Source organism: Mobula birostris, chromosome 25 (assembly GCF_030028105.1).
Source record: "Mobula birostris isolate sMobBir1 chromosome 25, sMobBir1.hap1, whole genome shotgun sequence".
Taxonomy (NCBI): Eukaryota; Metazoa; Chordata; class Chondrichthyes; order Myliobatiformes; family Myliobatidae; genus Mobula; species Mobula birostris.
Genome location: NC_092394.1, coordinates 24,145,913 through 24,168,867, shown reverse-complemented (window position 1 = coordinate 24,168,867; position 22,955 = coordinate 24,145,913). Strand labels below are relative to the sequence as shown.

Below are 22,955 nucleotides of genomic sequence, written 5' to 3'. Positions count from 1 at the left end.
TCATTCAAATTCACTGTCCTCATCTGTTTTTCTGAAGTAAACAACCACTGTTTTCTGTAGATGTACTATGAATTGTGTCACAGTGGTTCATATTTATATTAAAATAACTGGAAAATAAACTTGCACCACTTCACAGGGCTAGTTGCAACCTTTTGGTAAGCAAGATTGTGCCGTGATTACGTTCAATCTGGACAAACAACACAGAACCTATCATGGATGATCGGATAATATCATTATTATTTATTTCGAAGACTTCAGCTTCACATTAGTTTATTGTTATGTGACTGGTTTTAAGGCTGATTTCCATTTCAGACTGGTGAGGCCAATTTTGGGTCAAGTCTTTAAATAGCTTTTCCAGCAAAGAATATATTCATAAGCTGGATCTTAATAACACTAATTCCATGTTTTCCCCACAGACAGAAGGGTTTATCTCTGAAGTGACTAAAATGTTAAATTAATGCAGATAAAGTCAAGTGTGTAAACTTCATGTTTGTTTTTCTCCTTAGGCTGTAAAGCATTAAAGGCGCTCCTGAGGTCACTAGTTGAGCTACAGGATGAACTGCTTTTCCAGCATCCAGACACCCAACACTTTGTTGGTGGCAGGAAGCCAGAGCCAGATAGGTAAGCCTGGTGATGAAACGTAAAGCGAGATGATAATGGGATATTTCAGTCACTTCTAAAGTGCTGCCAATGCTATATTCAGTCTAATTGCAGTGGATGTTGAGCAGGTGTTTGTGAAGCTATTGGGAGTTACAGCCGACAAGATTGTGTTGGCAGTCCAAGAACAGTCCCGGTGGACATGAATTTCTAGCCTTTATTTGGCTGTCAAAATGAATGCTAGTGATTTCAAGCTCAAAGATTTATACGACACTTAGAAGGAGTTTTCTGGATGCCAAATCTTTAGTTGTTTTAAGTGTTCTCCATGTGTAGTACATCTTCCCGGTAATTCACAGCTGTCTCTTTTTATATTGAACTTTCGCTCTTGTATAAATATTAGTTGATGTTCCAATAATTTCCTCTCCTTGTCCTTTAAGCAGTTAGTACCTGACAGTGACTGAAGTTGCTTTATTTTTTAAGGAAATAGAATCACAAAATTGTGCAGCATAGAACTGGGCTCTTCAGCCCACTACCAGCATGCTGACATTTTGTCTACCTACACTAATCTCATTTGCCTTATCCTTCTGTGCTTTGCCTATTTAACTGACTAAATGGGTGGATATTGAATATTTGTTTGTGAAGCAACTGGGTATTATAGCTGACAAAGTAAAATACCGAAATTTGATAACAGTTAATGGGCGTTAGTTTTTGTAAGTGTAAATTTTGATTCTCCCGGATGTGTCAACTATCCTTTTACCCGGACAATCTCAGAACAAAATTAAAATGACAAGCACTTCAAACAGAAGCAGAAATTGTCCCTTAAATTTTATTTTAAAATCACACGCAGGAGGATTACATTGTCAAAACTTCATTAATGATGGTGATTCTTCTGGTAGTGTTGAAAAGGTTTTGTGTCATGTCTCAAGAAAAAGAGAATCGATCTGTCTGAACCTTCTGTGTTTGCAGTGATGAGATTCCCAGTGATGATGAAACAGAGGGGATGCAGGAGAGAAAACAACCACTGAAAAGGAAGCTGGAAATGAATGAGTACCCAGACTTCATGGCCAAGCGGTTTGCTGTCTTCAAAACCTATCGGAACAGCACGTTGCAGAAATGGCACGAAAAGACAAAATTAGCCTCAGGAAAAATGGGCAAGGTAAGTTGATCTTGCTGCATTGATTTAAATATTTCCTGAAAGCAAGATTTTAGTTTGTCTAAAGGGGCTGTTTTCACAACTGTCATAATTCTAGCATGAGAGCTTGTTATTTGCATGCATACTGACAGCTTTCCTATGCAATTGCAAAAGAAATTAATACGTAATTGAGGGCTTTAGTTGTGATTTGTTTTATACTTGATATTGAAATATACTCTGTTAAACATCTTCAATTCTGTAAAGTAGTTAAATGCTTGCACAAAGTATCAATATACCAAATATGAGTTAAGCCAGCAATAATCTTCTTTTATTTGTCATAGCACTGTTTATATTGGATGGCTCTGCTTAAATATCTTAGCAGTTGTATTTAATCAAACTCAGGTAAAATGTCTATAAGAGGAAGCAGTTTATTAGATAATTGAGAGTATTCACAATCAGATACATTTTTAAGTTTTAACATGCCTATTGTTATTGCATAATCTATCTTTTCCCTTCAAAATATTATGTTCTGACAAGCCAACTTCTGATCTCCCAGGGTTGAAATTAAGTACAAGAGCAACATGGTTGCTGCCAGGTACTAGATGTACAGATAAATATTTACACTGGATCAGGAACCTGGACTACAAAGAATCAACTAGAGACCAAATTTTACTTTCTTGGTTTATCCAAAATTATTCTTTGATTCCTGCAAGAATTGTGGTAGCTGCTGCCATTATGCTCGACTGAAGTTTTGTAGATGATTTAAATTTTTATTTTTATTGGATTGAAGGCCACTTAACACTTTGTTTTGGAAAGCAAGTCATTTGTTTGTATGTCCATATATCTTCCATTAATGGATTAAAAATAATGCCGTTTTTTTAAAAAAAATCTCTCAAGCTAATAGAATGTTACCCTTACCGAATTTGTATTTTTATTCTAGGGTTTCAGTGCTTTTGAGCGTCCAGTTGTAACTCAGATTGAACAGATTATGATGGATAAAGAGAGGTTACTGCGACGAACACAGACCAAACGATCCTTGTATAGTATCCTTGGAAAGGTGGACAAAGATTCTCAGCAAGTTCCTGAGTTTGTTCCTGGAGAAACGGTATGTTGATTTAGAGCTCGACACTTATTTTTGAAAGGACTGATTTGCCTTTTTCCTCAATAAAAAGGAGTAAGTTTCCTGGTTAGGTAATGGCATTAGTGGCTAATCACGCCTAGGAACTAAAACAACAGAAGAAGCTAGAAATAGGTCAGGATGCCAACATTGTTGGACAAAAGAAGCGAGTGAATAATTCAAATTCATACTTGCCTCCTGAACCGATGAACTGATAAAAGATAAGTGCCACCTACTGCCTATTCACAGCACAATTGATTTGTTTTATGTTTCCAGCTACTTTTTATTTGTAATTTGCAGTGTTTAGCTTTTACTAAGTAGTTCCGAGATTCAGTTGCAGCCTGATCTAAGTTTACTGATCTCAGCTGGCACGAAGACAGAAGCACTGTGGTTTGTCTCCTTGCTCCAGGCTATGGAGAAAAAGAATCAGTTAGGATTCCTACTGTTGATCGTTATCCATTGACACCTGCTGGAAAGTGTAAGTCATAGTGTGGGCAGGTTTGGACATGACTGTATTGCATCAACCTCCCACAGTCACAAACCCTGCCAGCACTTGCTGTTTAGGGGCTGTATGATGAATGGCAACTTAAGTGAGGTATCAAGGAGTAATCATATCACGCACGCTTGGAGGCACCTTCACCACGAATTTCATATCGTATAAGATAGTGATAATAAGCCTGATTCTTCAGAAATTTAAAATATTCCCAATTGTTTGAGTGCCAAACATTTAACATAAAAGAAGAACATTCTGGGACTACTCTGCAGGTCAGGCAACATCCCTGAAGCTAGGAAGCAGGGTTAATGTTTAAGCTCAATAACTTTTCATCAGATTTGTGACAGACCCTTATGGAGTTCTAATTAGGACATTTAAAACAATTGTTGCATCAACTAACTTAAATTCTTCAACATTTTGACATTTTTTTATTTTTACCTGGTATGACTTCTCTGTTTTAATAGTTATCTGACAAATGATCTGAAGTCCAGAATATGTGTTTGCTTTCTGAAATGTAAAGTTAATTGCACTTAGTTATTTGAAAACTCTCATAAAATTGAATCAGAAGATTAAACAATGGTCATTGTTGAAAGTTAAACTCTAGGAATCTTTTTAAGCAAACCATTATAGAATGTTAGTAGATAACTCATCTTTAAAACAAATCTCAGTAGCCTGCAAACTCGACAGATAAAAGCATTATGTGATATGGCAGTGAGCCATCAGACCATTGAAGGGCTCAATCTGGACCGCAGCCTGTGTGTGTTAAAGGATCTGCGCCAGGGTTCCATGCTATAACTGGCTTTGCTTATCGCCCTGGAAAGGGGAACTTTGAACGTGAGATTGAATGGGCTAATCTGGCACCACCTGGGAATAAATAACCAGCCAAAATTTCATTGCTGCTGGTGAGAAGAGTCTGTAGCTTAAAATCAGGCTGTAAAAAAAGTAGAACAGAACGAGTCTTCATTGATTACGGAAGTTAATAAGAAATTGGGATGAAAAACTACAAAGTGTAAAAGGGGAAATATAATTACAACATTTAAAAGCCAGGACACTTGATAGGAAAGGCATAGAGGGATATGGGCTCAAGGTAGGAAAATGGGATTAGTGTTAGTTAGGCAGTTAGGCATCAAGTTCGGTATGGATGAGGTGGGTCAGAAGGGCCCCTTTCTTTGCAGCATATTTTTATGGAATAAAATTTTGTTTAAAAAAATTCAAATATTGCACATCTGAAGAATGAAATAAATGTGACAGAAGTTTTATTGCAGTTGGGATTCTTTTTTTCTTGGTCTCTATAATGGATGACAGGTTATTTTTCTATGCAGGAGATTGTGCCACAAGGAAAGTCAAATTCACATCTGAAAGACATAGATGAAGAGATTTTTGATGATGATGACTTCTACCATCAGGTAAGTGTTCTTAAGTAAAGCGTAGTATTCACCTACCGAAGCTACTGTTTGGGTATCAATAAAGCATCTAAATTGACATGAGCAACCTAGTAATAGAGAAGACAGGGGTCACGGCAGTGAGATTCTTCCAAATCAGAGAAACATTTCTGTCAGCAAGTCTTGCATTAAGAATCATTTTGCAATAAATCATCTCAGAAAAGATACAGAGCTGGCACTTGTTCTGGATGAACAGTGTAGTGACCTGGATAATAGACATTGTTATCAACCTTTTTTCCCAAAGTTGGATTAAAATGCCAAACACAGTGAATAACTGTGATCAAGTTCAAAAAATGTCACATGGCTAAGCATATTTTTTTTTGTTCTGGGGGTGTAGGGCATATGATGTTCCAAAGTCATTTGAAGTGACACTATACGATGATGTGTGAGTAGTTCAGCTGGGGAGAAACTGCAGCATGTTGATATGTACTCAGTGCTCAATATGTCTGTGATTTATGCAGGTACTTATACAGCAGGCTAAATTACATCATGGCTTAGCCAAATCAACATATTATGAACAACTCAAAAGAATAACTTTTATGATGCGTTGTTGGATTATGGTTCTAACCAAATTTTGAGAATACTGTTTTTCATTTTCTTTTTGATTAATGTCACTGGTGATTTTGATTTATCCGTGGATAGTGGAAAGATTTTGGCATTTGTAATGCTCAAATTGGTGTCATAATTTGCAAAATATTAACCTAGATGGGGCAAACTGCTTTCAATACCCTGATGATATTATAACTGGTGCTGCAAGTGCCTGAAAGTATAATTTTCAAGGCTGAAGGAAACAATGATTCGAACTTTGAGAGACAGTGAAAGAGGTGAAATGTGCATTAGCTGTTTGGCTTAGTGTTACAGTGACATTGAAAACTGTATTCAAAAGAGGCACACCAATGCAGTTGTAAGGACATGTATTACTAGAAGTAGGCGATTTGACCCTTTTAAGTCTGCATGGCTATTCAATAAGGCCACGGTTGATCTTGTGCCTCAGCTTCACTTAACATTCAATCACCATTTGTTCTGATACCTTGCTATTCCCAGAATTATTTGAAATCTGTCTTGAATATACTCAATGACAGATCATCCTTAGATTCTTAGTGAGGGAATTGTTTAGACCTACAACCTTTTGCATGAAGAATATTTTCCTCAGCTTAGCCCTAAATAGCTAAAGCTTTATACTGTGACTCTCACCCCAGTTCTAAACACTCCACAAAGGAAAAAAATCTCTCAGCATCTACTGTCTCTTCCTCCCTGAGCCATTAATGAGTGAGGAATTTTCAATAATTTCTGTGTTGAAAATACTTCATACTGACACTTTAGAGCCATAAGTATTGTGCCACTGAGGATTATTAACATTAATGAATGCCAAATTCTGTATCACTCTTCCCCTCCCCCACCCTAAAAGATTATGGGGGGGGGGGTGAATGAAAGGATATCCACTTCACAACGAGAGAGAAATCACTGGATAAATAACCTTGTGCCTTTAGTCTGCTTGTTTGTCCCTGGATTCAGGATTACAATTCAGATAATTATGTTCAGTCACTCTTATAAGCAATGAACAATTGGAAGATACCCATTTACTGGAAAACAATGTTTTGTATGATGGGAACTATTATCGGAAAAGTGGGTAATATTTCTGCAGCTTGGGCTACCAAATTCGATCAATTTTCTTTCCATTCAAGAAAGATAAAATGACTAAACGACTGGTCTGTTTCCTTTTCCTCTTCCGTAATAGCTGTTCAGTGAATAATCCTGGTTTACATAAAGAATAGTAAACAGAAGCAACTGAGTTTTGCTGCCATATGTTTCAGACTGTGTGTGTGTGTGTGTGTGTGTGTGTGTGTGTGTGTGTATGTGTATATATTAAATGGAATGCTGCTGGGGCAGCTGATGTAAATGAACCACAGGAGGCGGGGTGAAATGTGAGGAAAATAATAGAGTTCACCACCTTCTAAATATTTGACCCTTATTCTTTGCTATCTCTTATGGAAAATTTTATGTGATAATATTGAATATTTTACATAAGAGATGATAACAAATAACATATTTTACGTATCCCTTATGTAAAACATGTTGGATACAACTTAAAAAACAACTTTTACTTTATGTGCACCTGGTTATTTGCTTTAGTCAACTTTCACGAGAAAGGCTACATTTTAAAAAGGCTCCTTTTAGTACTTGAAACATAGGACTACTTGGAGAAGTTGCAACGTGCCTGATGTTTGCTGGAATAAAGTGTGTGTAAGCACTTGCTTGGTTTCTCTGATTTTAATCTCGTTGAAGTAGGGGAGTCTGTTATTCATGTTTCTTACAACCTCATTTGAAAAATGCTTCTTTAGATTAAAAAGTATTTTTCTAGTTTTGATATAGTAAATTAATTTCAGGTATTTTATTTTCTGTTTCTGGTGCTTTTGAATTGAAACTATGCCCTACCTTATTAAATACGTTACGCCATTAAAGGTTCCTTGACGTGACTCCATCGAGTGATACACAACAGCAATAGACTGCTACACTTTATTGATGCCTTTTTGTTCATTCTGTTTTGTTTCTTCATACCCCTTTTCCATTGAGGCAATTATTCCTTTTCATGTAATCTTATGTAACTGTCTACCCCATATCAGTCCAGAAACTGAGAATTGCCAGTCTAATATAGTGCTGCTTTCACCTTCCATTTCTCTGTATTACACTTGCTCCAGCAAGAGCTGTTTTACAATGATCAGGGTTGCAAACGCTTACTGTATTTTCCTTTTCAAACACAAGGTATAAGGGCAATTGTAGCATTCATATCAGTCTGGCTGAGACATGACAGAACATTGACCTCCCTGGTGGATATAAATCAACTGCTTATTCTGTCATGAATTGAACCATCAGCAGATTTAAATCAGCACCTTTATAATTTAAAAAACACACAGAACAATTAGTCCTTGATTTTTTGTTTTTGAGAATTTGGTGGGTTTTGATATGCTGTTCCTTTCTTGTCTGTGAAATTCTCTTTTCCAACATAAAATTATGTAACATTAATATAAAATAACACTGGAAGATCTCTCTGGAGAAAGTTTGAAGTGTATTAGCTCATACTATTCTATAACAGTAACTCATTTTGTAATTTGAAATAAATGTTACATTTGGGTATTATTCACCCTTTAACAGGAGCTGTTTTTCTAAAAGAGTTAACAAAGGTGTATGAGTAAGTTTATAGTAGCTAGTGAAGCTTAGCAGTGTAAACTAAGTGCGATCTGGTTCAAAAAAAGTGCTCATCAATCCCCAAAGGGTTCAGTGCCTCTAAAATGGCAGCAACTAAGAGACATTCTGATGTTCTTTTGGTTGAACGATGCCTGACACTTGTTAACACAGCAACTGCAGAATGTTCCAGATTGTGTGGCTGCTGTGCCAACTCATTCTGTCCAAGTGGAGTAAATAGAAACTGAAGCGTTAGCCAACATCTGGCATCGCAGCAAGGAATGGGTGCAAGTCTTGACTCCTGTAGATTCTAAATATGGTGCTTAGACTGTGGAGGCTTTAATCACTTAGCCAAACCTTGACAGATTTCTACGACAGCTCATCCCTGCCTTGTACATCACCCACAGACATCTGCTGAGCCGCAAGGCAGTAGCACATTCATTTTTCTTTACAGTTTTCAATGCATTTCTTCAGAGAGATGATCTGTAAAGATTACTGCTTCATTGTGTACAAGTAATTGTGGGAAGAGAGTGGTTGACAGACATACTGTTCCACCTGTTTCGCTGACCTGGTTAATTTCTTCTCTTGAGTGGGATTTGGCAGAGATTGTCGCTGAAGTTGCTGCAATGATTAAGGGCACAAGTTTACTGAACAGCAGTGTTATGTGGGTTTACAGTGTCATAAGCCCTTGCATTGGTGGATTTGTAATCTTTTATTTAGCTGCCAGGAGTGACTATGATGAACAACAATAGATAAACTGACAGATTGTCTGCCAGAGAGATGTTGGAAGTAGGTCACATGAATAAGCTTTGCAGGGAAGGTATGTTCCAGTAATATAGTGAGTGTAGTGACTTATTAAATTAATAAAATAATACTGGTGTAATCCCAAAAATGTATTAAACCAGTAATATATATCAGATGGACATTCTTTTCATAATGGGACTGCAAGACTGACAAATTTTGGTTCAGCGCATTGCACTTTTTTAAAGGTCAGTAGTCAGAAAGCTGATACATAATGGATTGTGCTTCAATAACTAGTTACTTTTAAGTCATGCATAAATTTAAAAGTTTTTATGTTTGTTAGCAAACCAGATGTTTTCTATTTAACCATGGTAGCGTAGTGGGTAGTACAACGCTTTACAGCACGGGTGACCCAGGTTCATTTCCCACCGCTGCCTTAAGGAGTTTGTATGTTCTCCCTGTGACTGCATAGGTTTCTTCTGGGTGCTAAGATTTCCTCCCACAGTCCAAAGACATACTGGTTGGTAGGTTAGTTGTCACTGCAAACTCTGCTGTGATTAGGCTAGGGTTAAATCAGGAGTTGCTGGGCAGCGTGGCTCGAAGAGCCAGTAGCGCCTGTGCCATGCTCCATCTCAATAATAATTTATATTATTATGATTCTACACTGAACACCTAAATTAGGTATGGCACAGTCAAATTCAGAATAAAATAGTGCATTTGCTATTCTGTGCTTAAATCTAATTTTAGGAAAAGTTCCCCTATCATTCCCTTATGATCCACTCATTTAGACCAAGCCTTTCTGTTTGTAACCTAAAGTTCGAAGTAAATTTATTATCCAGGTCTGTATATGTCACCATATACTACCGTGAGGTTCATTTTCTTGCAGACCTTCACAGTAGAACAAAGAAATATAAGAGAATCAATAAAAAACTACACACAGTCAAGACTGACAAACAACCAGTAAGTAAATAAATAATTCTGAGAAGTGTGTTGTCAAGTTCTTCAAAGTAGGTCCTTAGGTTGCTGAATCAATTCAGAGTTGAGGTGAGTGAAGTTATTCACTCTGCTTTCGGAGCCTAATGGTTGAAGGGTAATAACTGTTTCTGAACCTGGTGGTTTGGGACCTAAGGCTCCTGAACTTCCTTCCCAATGGCAGCAGCAACAAGAAAGCATGGTCTGGATGGTGTGTGTCCTTGATGATGAATGGTGCTTTCTCTGGCAGCGCTCCTTGTCGATGTGTTTGATGGTGAGGGGGGCATTACCTGTGATAGACTGGAGGGCTGTCTTCTCTTTTTGTAGACTTTTCCATTCTTGGGCGTTGGTGTTTCCATACCCCACTGTGATGCAACTAGAGTGGATATTCTGCACTGTGCGTCTGTAAAAGTTTTAGATGACACGCTGAATCTCTGCAAGCTTCTAAGGAAGTAGAGGTGCTGCTGTACTTCCTTCAAAATGGTACTTGCGTGCTGGTCCCAGGGCGGAACCTCTGATATGCTAATGCCAAAGAATTTTAAGTTACTGACCTTCTCCACCTCCAATCCCTTAATCAGGACTAGTTCATGAACCTCTGGTTTCTTCCTCCTCTAGTCAATTAGCAGCTGTTTTGATTTAATGATGTTGAGTGAGAGGTTGTTGTGGCACCATTGAACCAGATTTTCAATCTTCCTCCTAAATACCGAATTGTTACGATCTTTGATTCAACCAAAAACAGTGGTGTCATCAGCAAACTTAAATATGCCATTGGCCCTGTAGTTAGCCTCACAATCTTGGGTATAAAGCATGTAGTGCAGGGGGCCAAGCATACAACCTTGTGGTGCACCTGTGCTGATGGAGATGTTGCCAATCCGTACTGACTGGAGTCTGCAAGTGAGGAAATAGAGAAAAGTTGAGGAAATTGATGGTAGTGTTGAGTAAGTACAGGGTCTTGCCAAAGAGTTGTATTCTGATTCAGAATAAGTGGTGAGATATTTTGCAAATACACTATGCCACAAATCAGTTTAGCAAAACGATGCAGGGCATCTCGTATTCTTGATAGGACTTGAACTTAAACCGTTCGTTGGATTACTTGTTTCCCCAGGCAGCATGTTTACTGTACTTGGTGTTGCCAGGTGGCCTTTTATCCAAACTTAGCCAAGCCTAAACTTGTTCAGTGTTTGCTCAAAAGTGACTAGGAAGAGGACATGCACCTTTTGTTTCTCACACTATATTTACTGAAGATGGCGGGAGGAGGAGGAGAAGATGACGCGATGCAGCTTGCGCGGCCACTCCAGTGAATGATATCTGCAATCTGTCAAGTAGGGTGCCATGCACAATCCTGATTTGATGGAGTCAGATGTGAGAGAATGGAGGAACATCTGGAGAAACTTCTGAAATGCCCTTTTCGCTGCTGCTGTTACTGTGTGATCCAGAATCTCTGGAGTGGAAGGCCTCGAGTTCTCGGCTTTGCTTGTTGCTCGGCGGCCGGGACGGGGTCGAAGCGCTCAGCAGAGATGGTGCTCGGTGTCGAAGGGCTGGTTGGAGGCTCGAAGTTTTTGGACGGACTCAGAGTCGGCGGTAGTCGGGTCCTTCCAATGCATCGACAGTTGTCGGTGCCTGTAGGTTTATGGCAGAGGGAGTTTCTCCCTTCTGCCGCCTGCTATCGGGGACTATTGGGAGTCGATCAGTACTTTGAGACTTTTTTTTACCGTTCCCATGGTCTGCTCTTTATCAAATTATGGTATTGCTTTGCACTGCTGTAACTATATGTTATAATTATGTGGTCTTGTCAGTGTTAGTCTTTGGTTTGTCCTTTTTTTTATGTGATCTCACTCTGGAGGAACATTGTATCATTTCTTAATGCATGCATGCATTTCTAAATGACAATAAACGAGGCTGAGTGTCCTCAATCTAATCTAATCTAATCTATTACTCCGTTGCATTAATCGCATCCAGGCAAGTCTGAGAATGGTGTTCAATAAAAGTTTAAAACGATGACTTGGTTATTTGTTGATATGTATAATGCAACCAAATGAAACTGAAGGACTTTACTGTGTCCAAAGCACAGGTGTACTTTGAAAAGTAATTGGTTGCAAAGTTCATTAGAAGTACTCCAAAAAAAAAAAAAAAAAAAAAAAACAAACACCTGAAAATCATTTCTGCACAGGCACAACTTTCAGTTGCAAGCTCCTTTCAGGCATGTTCAGTTACGGGTTTTGACTGGGATGGTTTGAAATGAGACCATTTAAGGTCAAGGCTAGGGGTTCCCAACCTTGGGTCCATGGTCCCCTTGGTTAATGGTAGGTGTCCATGGCATTAAAAAAAGGTTGGGAATCCTTAGTCAAGGTCAATAATTTACCAATAATTAAAGAATCTTTCCTCTGCTTAGTTCAGAATTATGATTATTAGATTGCTTTTTTTAATTTAGTCATTAAATAGTTCATTAACATTTCAATTAAACAGATCAAATCAGAAAAAAAGCATCGGCATCATGTATTATTGCATCAGACAATCATTCTCTTATCTTCTGTCCAGCTCCAAACAGATTTAGTACAGATTTTAATATTGATCGATTGGCCAAGTAGGGACATATCTGACCTGTCACTGGATAAAATTTTCCTATTGAACTATTGTTGAGCTCTGCATTGTGGCTGTAACTTAGTTTTTAACCTAGTTTTTCTATCACATTTGTACGTTTGTTGTGAATGAAGGCGACGTTTTTGCATTGCTTTACCTGTTTGCCCCACTGTAACTTAGAGGAAACTAATGAGACTGCTTAAGAGAGAGTTTCTAAAATTTGTAATCTAATCACTTGTATTTTTATTCTATGTTTTGTGCAGCTCCTCAGGGAACTAATTGAACGAAAAACTAATGCAGTTGACCCAAATGATCAGATTGCAATGGGTCGGTAAGTGTTGAAAGTTAGCACTAATTATTAAAGCTGGATTCATCTGCAGAGAATTGCTCAAAACATACTTCATATAAAATTCTGTAACTATCGAAAGTTAAGTTTAAAATTTTCTGTTTTGAATTCTAAATTATGACCTTACGGTCGCCATTTAGTTTACTTCATTATTTACAATATCCACTTCAGAATAAATTAGATTATTTAATTAAATAATGCCAGTGCAATTTAGACAATTGCTATGGAAATGGAAATTAAAATTGTTTGTCCCTTCCAAGATGGACTTTAAATTTTGTTTTATAAATTGTTGTTTTTGACTTAGACCAGCTAATTAGGAGCACTTGATATCTTGAGCATAAACATAATTTACACGTGCAGCCAGAAGCTCATTGTTAGCATTGAAGAAAACAGGCCAAAGACTCAAACACCTTGAACTGTGATTAAACTAACTGCATTAATGTGAATTTTAAATCTGGTGAAAATGATTGCTTTATGTATGTAAGGAGAGGAAGTGTTCTTTTTGCATCTGAATACTGTATTTGAACTGGTAAAATACAATATTATCAAGCTGAACACTATAACTGATCTTTCTTGTTGACTGTGGAGTTTGGAATGAGTTGTTCAGAAACTGGCAGATCATTTTCAAAGCCTAACATTCAAGATATATTCCTCACTCCCAATGGTAGGCATAGAATTATCAATGTTAGAATTTTAACTTGGACAGTTTACAAAATAGAAAAAAATAATTATTAATTACTACCTAACAAGACCCTTTCTCATATCATTATCCTCATCTTGAACTAATAGACTTTGAAGTGACAGTAATCGGACATTTTAATGCAATTCAAAAACATTTCCCAATGAGTGAGTGTAGGGTCATATTTTTGAAGGCTGTAGTACCACATGGGTTCTTACAAGATAGTTCTGCAGAGTTAATTGCATATTCATAATCAGCCATTTAAAAATCAGAAACTGGCATCTTTAAGACAAGTACATTTTGATATTTGGTTATAGTATAATTCAATTTGAATGCATTGATTGAGGGATGATGTAAGTTTAAAAAATTCATTAGGGTACAGAACCTATTTATTTTGGTTGGTGAATCTAGTAGACTAATTATAAATAGTTTTTATGTTGATTGGTGGGTAAAAGAAGCAAAAGGCATATTTATTGATATGTCATGAGAAGAGGATGTGTGTTGTACAGGTCAAACCAAAATCATGGATGTACAAATTCAGATGCAGAACACAAATGGTCAATAGGATATGACCACATAGGAAAGAAAATAGTTAGATGGGGTTTCTGTTTCTAATTGCTATCCTGTTACACTTTTGTAATGTGTGCATTTCAGTAGGAGCATTAAGATATCGTAGCTATACTCCTGTTTTCCATGTAAAATAACCTATCACTACTTATTATCTGAATATGGTGTACAGATAGAAGTAAACTGTATCAGCAAAAGTCAGTGCCTTCTGAAACATAGTAGGGAAGGCTGGGAGAATTATTTTCCAATTTTAGACTGCAGTGTAAGAAATTGTTGTATTTGTCATCTGCTGTTCAGTGGTTACCTTTCAAACAGCTGTTTATTTCTCTCATGGTCATCGTACATAAAACTTTGCTTCAACACATTTGAATTCCTCAAAGTCAGCATTGAGTGAAGGGTGCTCCCTGGATTGATAAAGATTTGGAAGTGGTGTACACAAGAAATCAGTGTATGGTGGTTATTTTCATTCTGGTAAGCATATTTGTAGATAATTTGAATGTTGGGTGGATAATTGCAATATGTCATCATGTAGGAACTGTGTAAAGTGTGAATTTAAGTTATACCTGACCTGGAATATTCTTCATAATTTTGTAGGTTATTGTTTCCTCCTTTTCACTTCCATCTCAATAATAATATATTCATTTATATAGACAATGGCTCGCTATTCAGAAACTACGAAGTAAGATTAAGAGGAAAGTGGATACCAGAGCAAGCAAGGGCAGAAAAATAAGGTAAATTGAACCTGCAAATTTTAAAGCCAGGATCCATTAAAAATACCTAAAGAAATATGTTAGTTAGGTACAAAGGAGAGCTCAACACTGGCTGCATTGGTAAGGGATAAGATATTTTTAAAAGGGTTTGATGTATTTTTCCTTTATTTCTTGTCTTTTTCTCTTCCTTTCTGACCTTCCATTCACTCTTTCACTTCATCTTTCTATCCCGCCCCTCCTAATTTTTCTCTACTTATTCCTACTCCCAACAACTTGTATATTTTAACTCCTTCCCCAAGATAATGTTAGTTCTTAGGTGCTACTGATTCAATTCCTGACCAGTTGTACCAGATTTCCTACAATACACACACAGTTAATCTTGTGATTACTAATTTTAATTTCTTAATCTTTCCTTATTCATTTTAATTGATGCAATTACTGTATTCATCTTTTTGAAATTTTTCTCAAAATAACAAAACACGTACTCACCTCTCCCCCATTAGATCTTCCCATTCAGTATTTTACAGTCATCCCCATGTTATTTTCAAAGTGAGTGGATGGAGAAGGTGGATGTTGCATTCCCTGAACACGATCCATATTCTGATTTTTTGTAACGTAAAATCACGTCTACGGATGTGTCAAGAAACAGGAGTTTAAAAAAGGTTTATTTTTGTAACACACATAAAAATTGCTGGTGAACGCAGCAGACCAGGCAGCATCCATAGGAAGAGGTACAATCAGCGTTTCGGACCGAGACACTTCGTCAGGACTAACTGAAAGAAGAGATAGTAAGAGATTTGAGAGGGGAGGGGGAGATCCGAACTGATAGGAGAAGACAAGAAGGGTGGGGGTGGAGGGATGGAGCCAAGAGCTGGAAAGTCGATTGGCAAAAGGGATATGAGAGGATCATGGGACGGGAGGCCTAGAGAGAAAGAAAGGGGGAGGAGGAAGCCCAGAGGATGGGCAAGGAGTATATTGAGAGGGACGGGGAGAAAAAGGGGGGGGGGGGGAGAGAGAGAGAGAAAGAAAATTAATAATAAATAAATAACGAATGGGGTATGAAGGGGAGGTGGGGCATTAACAGAAGTTAGAGAAGTCAATGTTCATGCCATCAGGTTGGAGGCTCACCCAGATGGAATATAAGGTGGTGTTCCTCCAACCTGAGTATGACTTCATCTTGGCAGTAGAGGAGGCCGTGGATAGACATATCAGAATGGGAATGGGACGTGGAATTAAAAGGTGTGGCCACTGGGAGATCCTGCTTTCTGTGGTGGACAGAGCGTAAGTCTTCAGCGAAACGGTCTCCCAGCCTGCGTCGGGTCTGGCCAATACATAGAAGGCCGCACCGGGAGCACCGGATGCAGTATATCACCCCAGCCGACTCACAGGTGAAGTGTTGCCTGTGGGAAGGGATGGGGGGGGAACGAATGGACAAGGGAGTCGTGTAGGGAGTGATCCCTGCAGAAAGCCGGGGGGGGGGGTGGTGGTGGTGGAGGGAAAGATGTGCTTTGTGGTGGGATTCTGTTGGAGGTGGCGGAAGTTATGGAGAATTATATGTTGGACCTGGAGGCTGGTGGGGTGGTAGGTGAGGACAAGGGGAACCCTATTCCTAGTGGGGTGGCGGGAGGATGGGGTGAGAGCAGATGTCGTGAAATGGGAGAAATGCGTTTGAGAGCAGAGTTGATGGTAGAGGAAAGGAAGCCTCTTTCTTTAAAAAAGGAGGACATCTCCTTTGTCCTGGAATGAAAAGCCTCATCCTGAGAGCAGATGCAGTGGAGAGGGATGAATTGCAAGAAGGGGATGGCATTTTTGCAAGAGACAGGGTGAGAAGAGGAATAGTCCAGGTAGCTGTGACAGTCCGTAGGCTTATAGTAGACATCAGTAGATAAGCTGTCTCCAGAGATCAAGACAGAAGGATCAAGAAAGGGGAGGGAGGTGTCGGAAATGGACCAGGTAAACTTGAGGGCAGGGTGAAAGTGAAGGCAAAGTTAATGAAGTCAACGAGCTCAGCATGCGTGCAGGAAGCAGCACCAATGCAGTCGTCGAGGTAGCAAAGGAAAAGTGGGGGACAGATACCAGTATATGCTTGGAACATGGATTGTTCCACAAAGCCAATAAAAAGGCAGGCATAGCTGGGACCCATACGGGTGCACACGGCTACACCTTTAGTTTGGAGGAAGTGGGAGGAGCCAAAGGAGAAATTATTAAGAGTAAGGACTAATTTCGCTAGACAGAGCAGAGTGGTGGTAGAGGGGAACTGGTAAATTCCTTGAGAAGCCATCTCAGATATTTGGGAGTGATTTGTGATATCTAAGGGCAAATTTTTGCTGCCTGAATGGTTGTAATGTGCAGAATCTCTGCATTCCCTTCTCCCAGATATTTATCTGTATTGATCTCTGAAAGCTGCTAGCAACAAGTTTGCTAATTTAAATCTCTCTGCAATGATCTGTCATTCACCCAGAACTGTGCACCCCTCATCCTACCATCCTCCTAGTACTAAGAATTTATTAGGTTAATAAAGTTCTCAATGTAAACCTGTATATTTTTATTAATCAGTGGCATTATTAACTTAAAGGTTAATGATAATGACCATTTTCTGCAAACTTAACTGGAATTTAAAACAAGTTGAGGCAAATTAGATACCTTAATTTTTTTTTAGCTATCTGATTCTAATGTATTGAAAGGGATAACTATCAATTTAAATTGGTTTGCTTGAGCTATATCACACTATCAAAACAGTCCATACCAAAATTCCTGTGTGACAAACATGACAACAGTTTGAGAATCAGAGCTTTAGAAAGTATTGACTGCGGGATTGAATCTGTAAAGGTTACAGTATCTATGTACATTTTTTGTCTTCAGTTGACAGAGGCATAATAATTCTACCATACTGTTACTCCACCAGGCTAATGTAAGACTATGAAAAGCCAGAATTACCGTTGCACAAAATAAAATCAGAAAGGAATAACATTTTAATTGTTTCCAACAGATTCCACGTTCATAACAAATTAGTGAGTTTCATGGCACCTATTGACCAGAGTACAATGAACGATGATGCAAGGTACGTAATAAATTACAGACATCAAATGTGTCTCATGGCATGGTGATATTGACCTGTTCTTCAACCCATCACCTGCCCCTTCTCTTGTTATCAGATCACCATTTGTCACTGGCATCAAAGTATAGCCGAGCAAGATCTACTGAAGTGATCTTGCTTCTTTCATTCTTCTAATTATAATGCCAGTAAAAGAGAAATAATTGCAAATTTATGATTGGCCCAAGGTTCATTGTCATACAGATTGACTCCCATCACTGAGCTATAATCACCTTTGTGTTATGCTGCAGAGCAAGATGAGAAGACATAATATAAAATCTATGTTGCATTTGGAAAGCTATGTAAAAACACTACCATTCTTCATAATGGGTGGGGAACACACTGCAATAGCTCTATGTTGCAGTGGGTTACTGTTGAGTAAGGATATCTTCGAAGCCCAGTGTGTTTTATTTAAATGTGTGCCTTTAATGTATTAAATTATGAGAAATTTAATTCTTAAATAATGTATTATTTATATTTTGGGTGATTTTTTTCACTCCAATAATGAGTAAATTGTTGCTTATTAAGGCAAGTTGTGGTAAAGCTCAAGAGATCATAAAAAATTTTCTCCTCAAACCTGACACTACAGACTCAAGAACTAGAAGGCCAAATTATACTACCTGACTATACAAGTAATAAAACTCCCTACTTAACCTCTATCCACATGCCTATTGCGTGTTTTGCTCTATTGGTCTTGATTTAGATTTCGATATACAGCATGCTAACAAGACATCCTAGCCCAATGAGACCACTCCAGTTACACCCATGTGATCAATTAACCTGCTAATCTTTTTGCCTTGCAATGTGGGAGGAAACCAGAGCACCTGGAGGAAACCAGAGCACCTGGAGGAAACCCACATGGTCACAGGGAGAACATACAAACTCCTTACGGGTAATGGCTGGAATTAATCCTGGGCCACTGGCACTGCAGTAGTGTTACACTGACTTCTATGCTACCATACCATCCCCTGAGTTTGTGAAAAGTGATATTGGCAAATAAGTGCTGAATGTTGTTCATTCATAATAGACAACTGGTTATAGACTAATCACATGGAGCCAGATTAGGTGAAATCTGATTATTTTGCTGTAAATGAGCCCAGCTCTTATTTAAGTATTTATGTTGCAAAAACTTCTTAATCTCCCAGGTTTTGCTGTGAACACTTGCTTTAACTATCCATTGTCCTCAACAAGGTGGTTTCAGAATAAGTGGGAACCCTTGAATATAAATTAACTGGTAATATATAGCTTTTGGCATTCATTATAATTTGGTTTGATTAATGCTGACAAGTACAAGTAAAGGGTAGGTTTCACTGAAAAATAAGGTGAGACCAGTTTCTTGTTAGTTACTCAACTCTTTCCTATTAATTGTCATATTCTCTTTACATCTCTGAAGAAGTATTAAAACCAAAAGGTTTGCATATAAGGTGAGCAACTAATGAACCTGCATGGTAATGCTGTTCAGAGAAGTCATCAGTCACTACCCGCTTTCAGATATTGTAGGAAACCATTCAGAGTCCAATGAAAAGATGCAGTTAGTGGTGTAGGCAGCTCTTCATTCCAGGGTAGCAAGTTGTATTTTGATATTATACTTGCATGTAAAAATGAGAAGTTCACTGAAGATTGAACTTATTAGTCGAGGTCATATCCCCAAATTTGAAAGATGCTTGGGTTAAACAGAATTTTAAAATATATGCTTTATTTGATGGAAATGTTCTTTATTCAGTAGTGTATTATTAGCTTTAGCTGCAGCACTCAGAAAATTGCAGTCTCTGTCCTTTGCTTTCTTGAGCGGAAGAGATATGGTTGGAATTAGCTTTATCCACCAGAGCAAAGTTAGACATTCAAATGTGAGCATCAGTGGTAATTCCTGTGGCTTGAAATGCCATGGCCTTCCAAATTTTGGAAATTGTTCATGGGTGATTATTATAGGCATCATTTAAACAAAATCTGCTGCTTTAAAGTTGCATGTTTGGATTGCGTCAGACGAAAACATCATAAAGGGAAGACAATTTTCAGATTGTAGTAATTCAGCAAGAAATATTTTTGTTCTTTTGTTGCTTGTCGTGTTCGGTGTTGTTCAACCGTGCGTTGTGAACATGCTACATTGTCGTTGGAATGTGCGGTGACACTTTTGGGGTGCCCCCAGTGTGACACATTTCACTAAGTTTCAATGTACATGTGATAAATAGATCTGAATTGGAGTCTCAAGTTCCTTGAAAGCACAGTCAAATGTCTTTGTAAAAATATACTTGCCCTACTGTACAGAGCCAGTGAGGAATTGAATAGATATTTTTGTGAACTCCAGAATGTCATGATGCCATTTGTCCATTGGACCTGGGTAGCTAATAATGTGTAAATTTATAATTTGGCTACACTGCATACAAGGGTATTACAATATATGTGATGGTAGATACAGCTGTTATTATTACAACAGAATGTCAGTAATTTACAAAAAAAATCCTTTAAAATCAAAATTTTATGTCATTAAAGTAAACGTACTTAAAATCAGACAATGTTCTAAAAACCAAAATGTGGCTAATTTTAATTATTTCTCTTTATTAATTTCTCCATTTCTGCAACTTTCATATATTCAAATAATATCAACAACTTATTCCTGCAGGTTATTTACCACTATCACTTATAATTTGGATGTCAGAACAGCCCTGGCTAGAGCAGACATTTTCACTGTGATTTGTAATTCAGATTTTCATTCCTGTATGAAAAGGAATAGAATAATGACTATTTTTAATTATGCACAAATGGCCAGGTGGAAACAAATCCAAATCCTGGAAAGATTTATTTTAGTTTTGTTGTTCCCATTTCCTTTTCTACTTGACAAAAGTAGAATAAACTTCTGTGGAACACCATGACTTGATAATAGAACAAATGGGCTTGACTGACTGGAAGTTGATGAGTTGAGATTACAACCTTCTGAAGGGGAGTTGTATGATTTTGGCTGTTAATCTAACTATTTCTACACTATAAACCAATGTATTAGCAGTCTGAGAGAAGTTTGAACTGTGATGTTTGAATTTAGAGCCATCTGGTTTTAGTTGGATTTCCACACTTTTATGACAAGGAAAATCCCAGCATCCTATCAATGGCTGTGTTACCTATCTAGCTGGGTGATTTAACTGTGTTCTCACTTGTATGATTTAATTCGTACTTCTTTACAGCCGTCTCTGTGATGAGACACTGCTGCATGTGTCACTTCCATAACTGAAGGCTGTCTGTTGCTCCTTCCTCCAGTCCTCCTTAAGAGCTCCTCAAAAATATTTTACCTGTGATTTTCAGAGATCTATCCTGTCATCGCTTCTCAATTCACTATCACAAACAGAACTGTGTATAAGTGAAATGTTTTGCTAATCGTTTACAATCAAGGGTGAAAAGTAGGTTATTAGAGTAATAAGGAGAAATGAGTGCCACTATTTTGATCTGGGGTTGAATGCAAACCCAACTGAATTAATAGAATCCTCTCCTTGGCTTGGAGTTGAGATGATAAGGTCTAGAGTTTGATAAAGCTGCCAAGTAAGTTACGACAGATTTCATGGAGTAATTTAAAATCAATGATTTATTCCATTGCCAACATTGCACTTCAGAATTGGAAACAGATTTAACTCCATCTTCTGTTCAGAAAATCATTTTTAAGCATTATTTATTTGCTTTATCAACGTTACTAAATATCACACAACTTAGTAAAGATATCATATACATCCTTTGAATTTAGCTGATTACAGTGCTTGAACAGTGACATGCCTTTCTCATATTCTTATCTATGGCTTATCTGACAAGTAGCAATGGACAGGGCAAGTATGCAACAGAGATTTAATCAGTTTTTACAAGAGCAATATTTTAAGTTATTTTACCTTTTAACAGTGTCATTAAGGATCCTCATTACTCTTTTATTAGACTGTTGTAACTCACTCTATTCTTATCAGATTACAAAATGAACATAACTCATGCCATATATTAGATCTCTTGTAAAGGGATTATAGCCTTGCATTAACTCAGATTGACACGGTTTATAATTTGCTTGTTGATACACATACAGCGATGTCATGCATTTGACCTACAGCAGCGTGGAGGAAAGGGACACCCATACATCATCATTAAAGATGGCATCCGCTAAAGAATCAGAGCCACAGGGTCTTCCTGCAGTAATTGTCACGAAGGACAAAGGAGGCACTTTCAAGTGCAAGCTGAAATCTAAAGTCTAGTTTAAATACGAATACTTGAGCATTATGGCAGCATTAGAAACCTTCACTGGATTCTACAGAACTACTTGAATCTCTGATTATATTTTTGCTCTAATAAGTGAGTATCAGTGACATTTTACTTTTTATGAAGTTTTCACTTTCAAGTTATCCTTTAAAATAATTATTTTTGGTAGGAAATATAATTTTAAAACTCGTTTCAAGGGTTTTCTCTGTAATTATTAGACACTGACTGTTTTCCTGACTTTTACTTTACAGATTTCTATTACTGCACCAGGCCAGTTGTCAGTGAAGCTAATTATGGTTTTTGTTATTTACAGGTAAATAGGAGTGCAGCATAGTTAAGTGAAAATAGTATTCAAGCATCAGTGATGGAATTGTACTGCACCCTATGGCTTTGCAAAAATCAGCATCCCACTGAGTCCATCACAGTTGATCATGGAGAATGTTGTAAAAAAACATAGAAACATAGAAAACCCTACAGCACAATACAGGCCCTTTGGCCCACAAAGTTATGCCGAACATGTCCCTACCTTAGAAATTACTAGGCTTACCCATAGCCCTCTGTTTTTCTAAGCTCCATGTACCTATCCAAAAGTCTCTTAAAAGACCCTATAGTATCCGTCTCTACCACCGTTGCCGGCAGCCCATTCCACGCACTCACCACTCTGCGTTATATATAAAAAAAACAATTTACCCCTGACGTCTCCTCTGTAACTACTCCCCAGCACCTTAAACTTGTGTCCTCTTGTGGCAACCATTTCAGCCCTTGGAAAAGCCTCTGACTATCAACGTGATCAGTGCCTCTCATCATCTTATACACCTCCATCAGGTCACCTCTCATCCTCCGTCGCTCCAAGGAGAAAAGGCCGAGTTCGCTCAACCTGTCTTCATAAGGCATGTTCCCCAATCCAGGCAACATCCTTGCAAATCTCCTCTGCACCCTCTATGGCTTCCACATCCTTCCAGAACTGGCGACCAGAACTGAGCACAGTACTGCACGTGGGATCTGACCAGGGTTCTATATAGCTGCAACATTACCTCTCAGCTCCTAAATTCAATTCCACGATTAATGAAGGCCAATACAC

The 22,955-nt window shown here is 38.0% G+C and overlaps 1 protein-coding gene across 2 annotated transcripts in view; it reads left to right on the top strand.

The window, feature by feature from the left end:
* Positions 1 to 22,955, top strand: part of aatf (apoptosis antagonizing transcription factor) — a 106,309-nt gene that overhangs the window by 52,260 nt on the left and 31,094 nt on the right. The window contains exons 5-12 of one of the 2 annotated variants that reach the window (XR_011883132.1): positions 507 to 621; positions 1,564 to 1,753; positions 2,670 to 2,834; positions 4,662 to 4,745; positions 12,521 to 12,588; positions 14,500 to 14,580; positions 17,549 to 17,620; positions 21,705 to 21,967. Coding sequence is in view for 1 of the 2 variants with exons in the window: in XM_072243195.1 (XP_072099296.1) it covers positions 507 to 621; positions 1,564 to 1,753; positions 2,670 to 2,834; positions 4,662 to 4,745; positions 12,521 to 12,588; positions 14,500 to 14,580; positions 17,549 to 17,620 (775 nt within the window). In the remaining variant the exon portion in view is untranslated. The remainder of the gene's footprint in view (positions 1 to 506; positions 622 to 1,563; positions 1,754 to 2,669; positions 2,835 to 4,661; positions 4,746 to 12,520; positions 12,589 to 14,499; positions 14,581 to 17,548; positions 17,621 to 21,704; positions 21,968 to 22,955) is intronic. The other variant, XM_072243195.1, reaches the window with a different exon arrangement.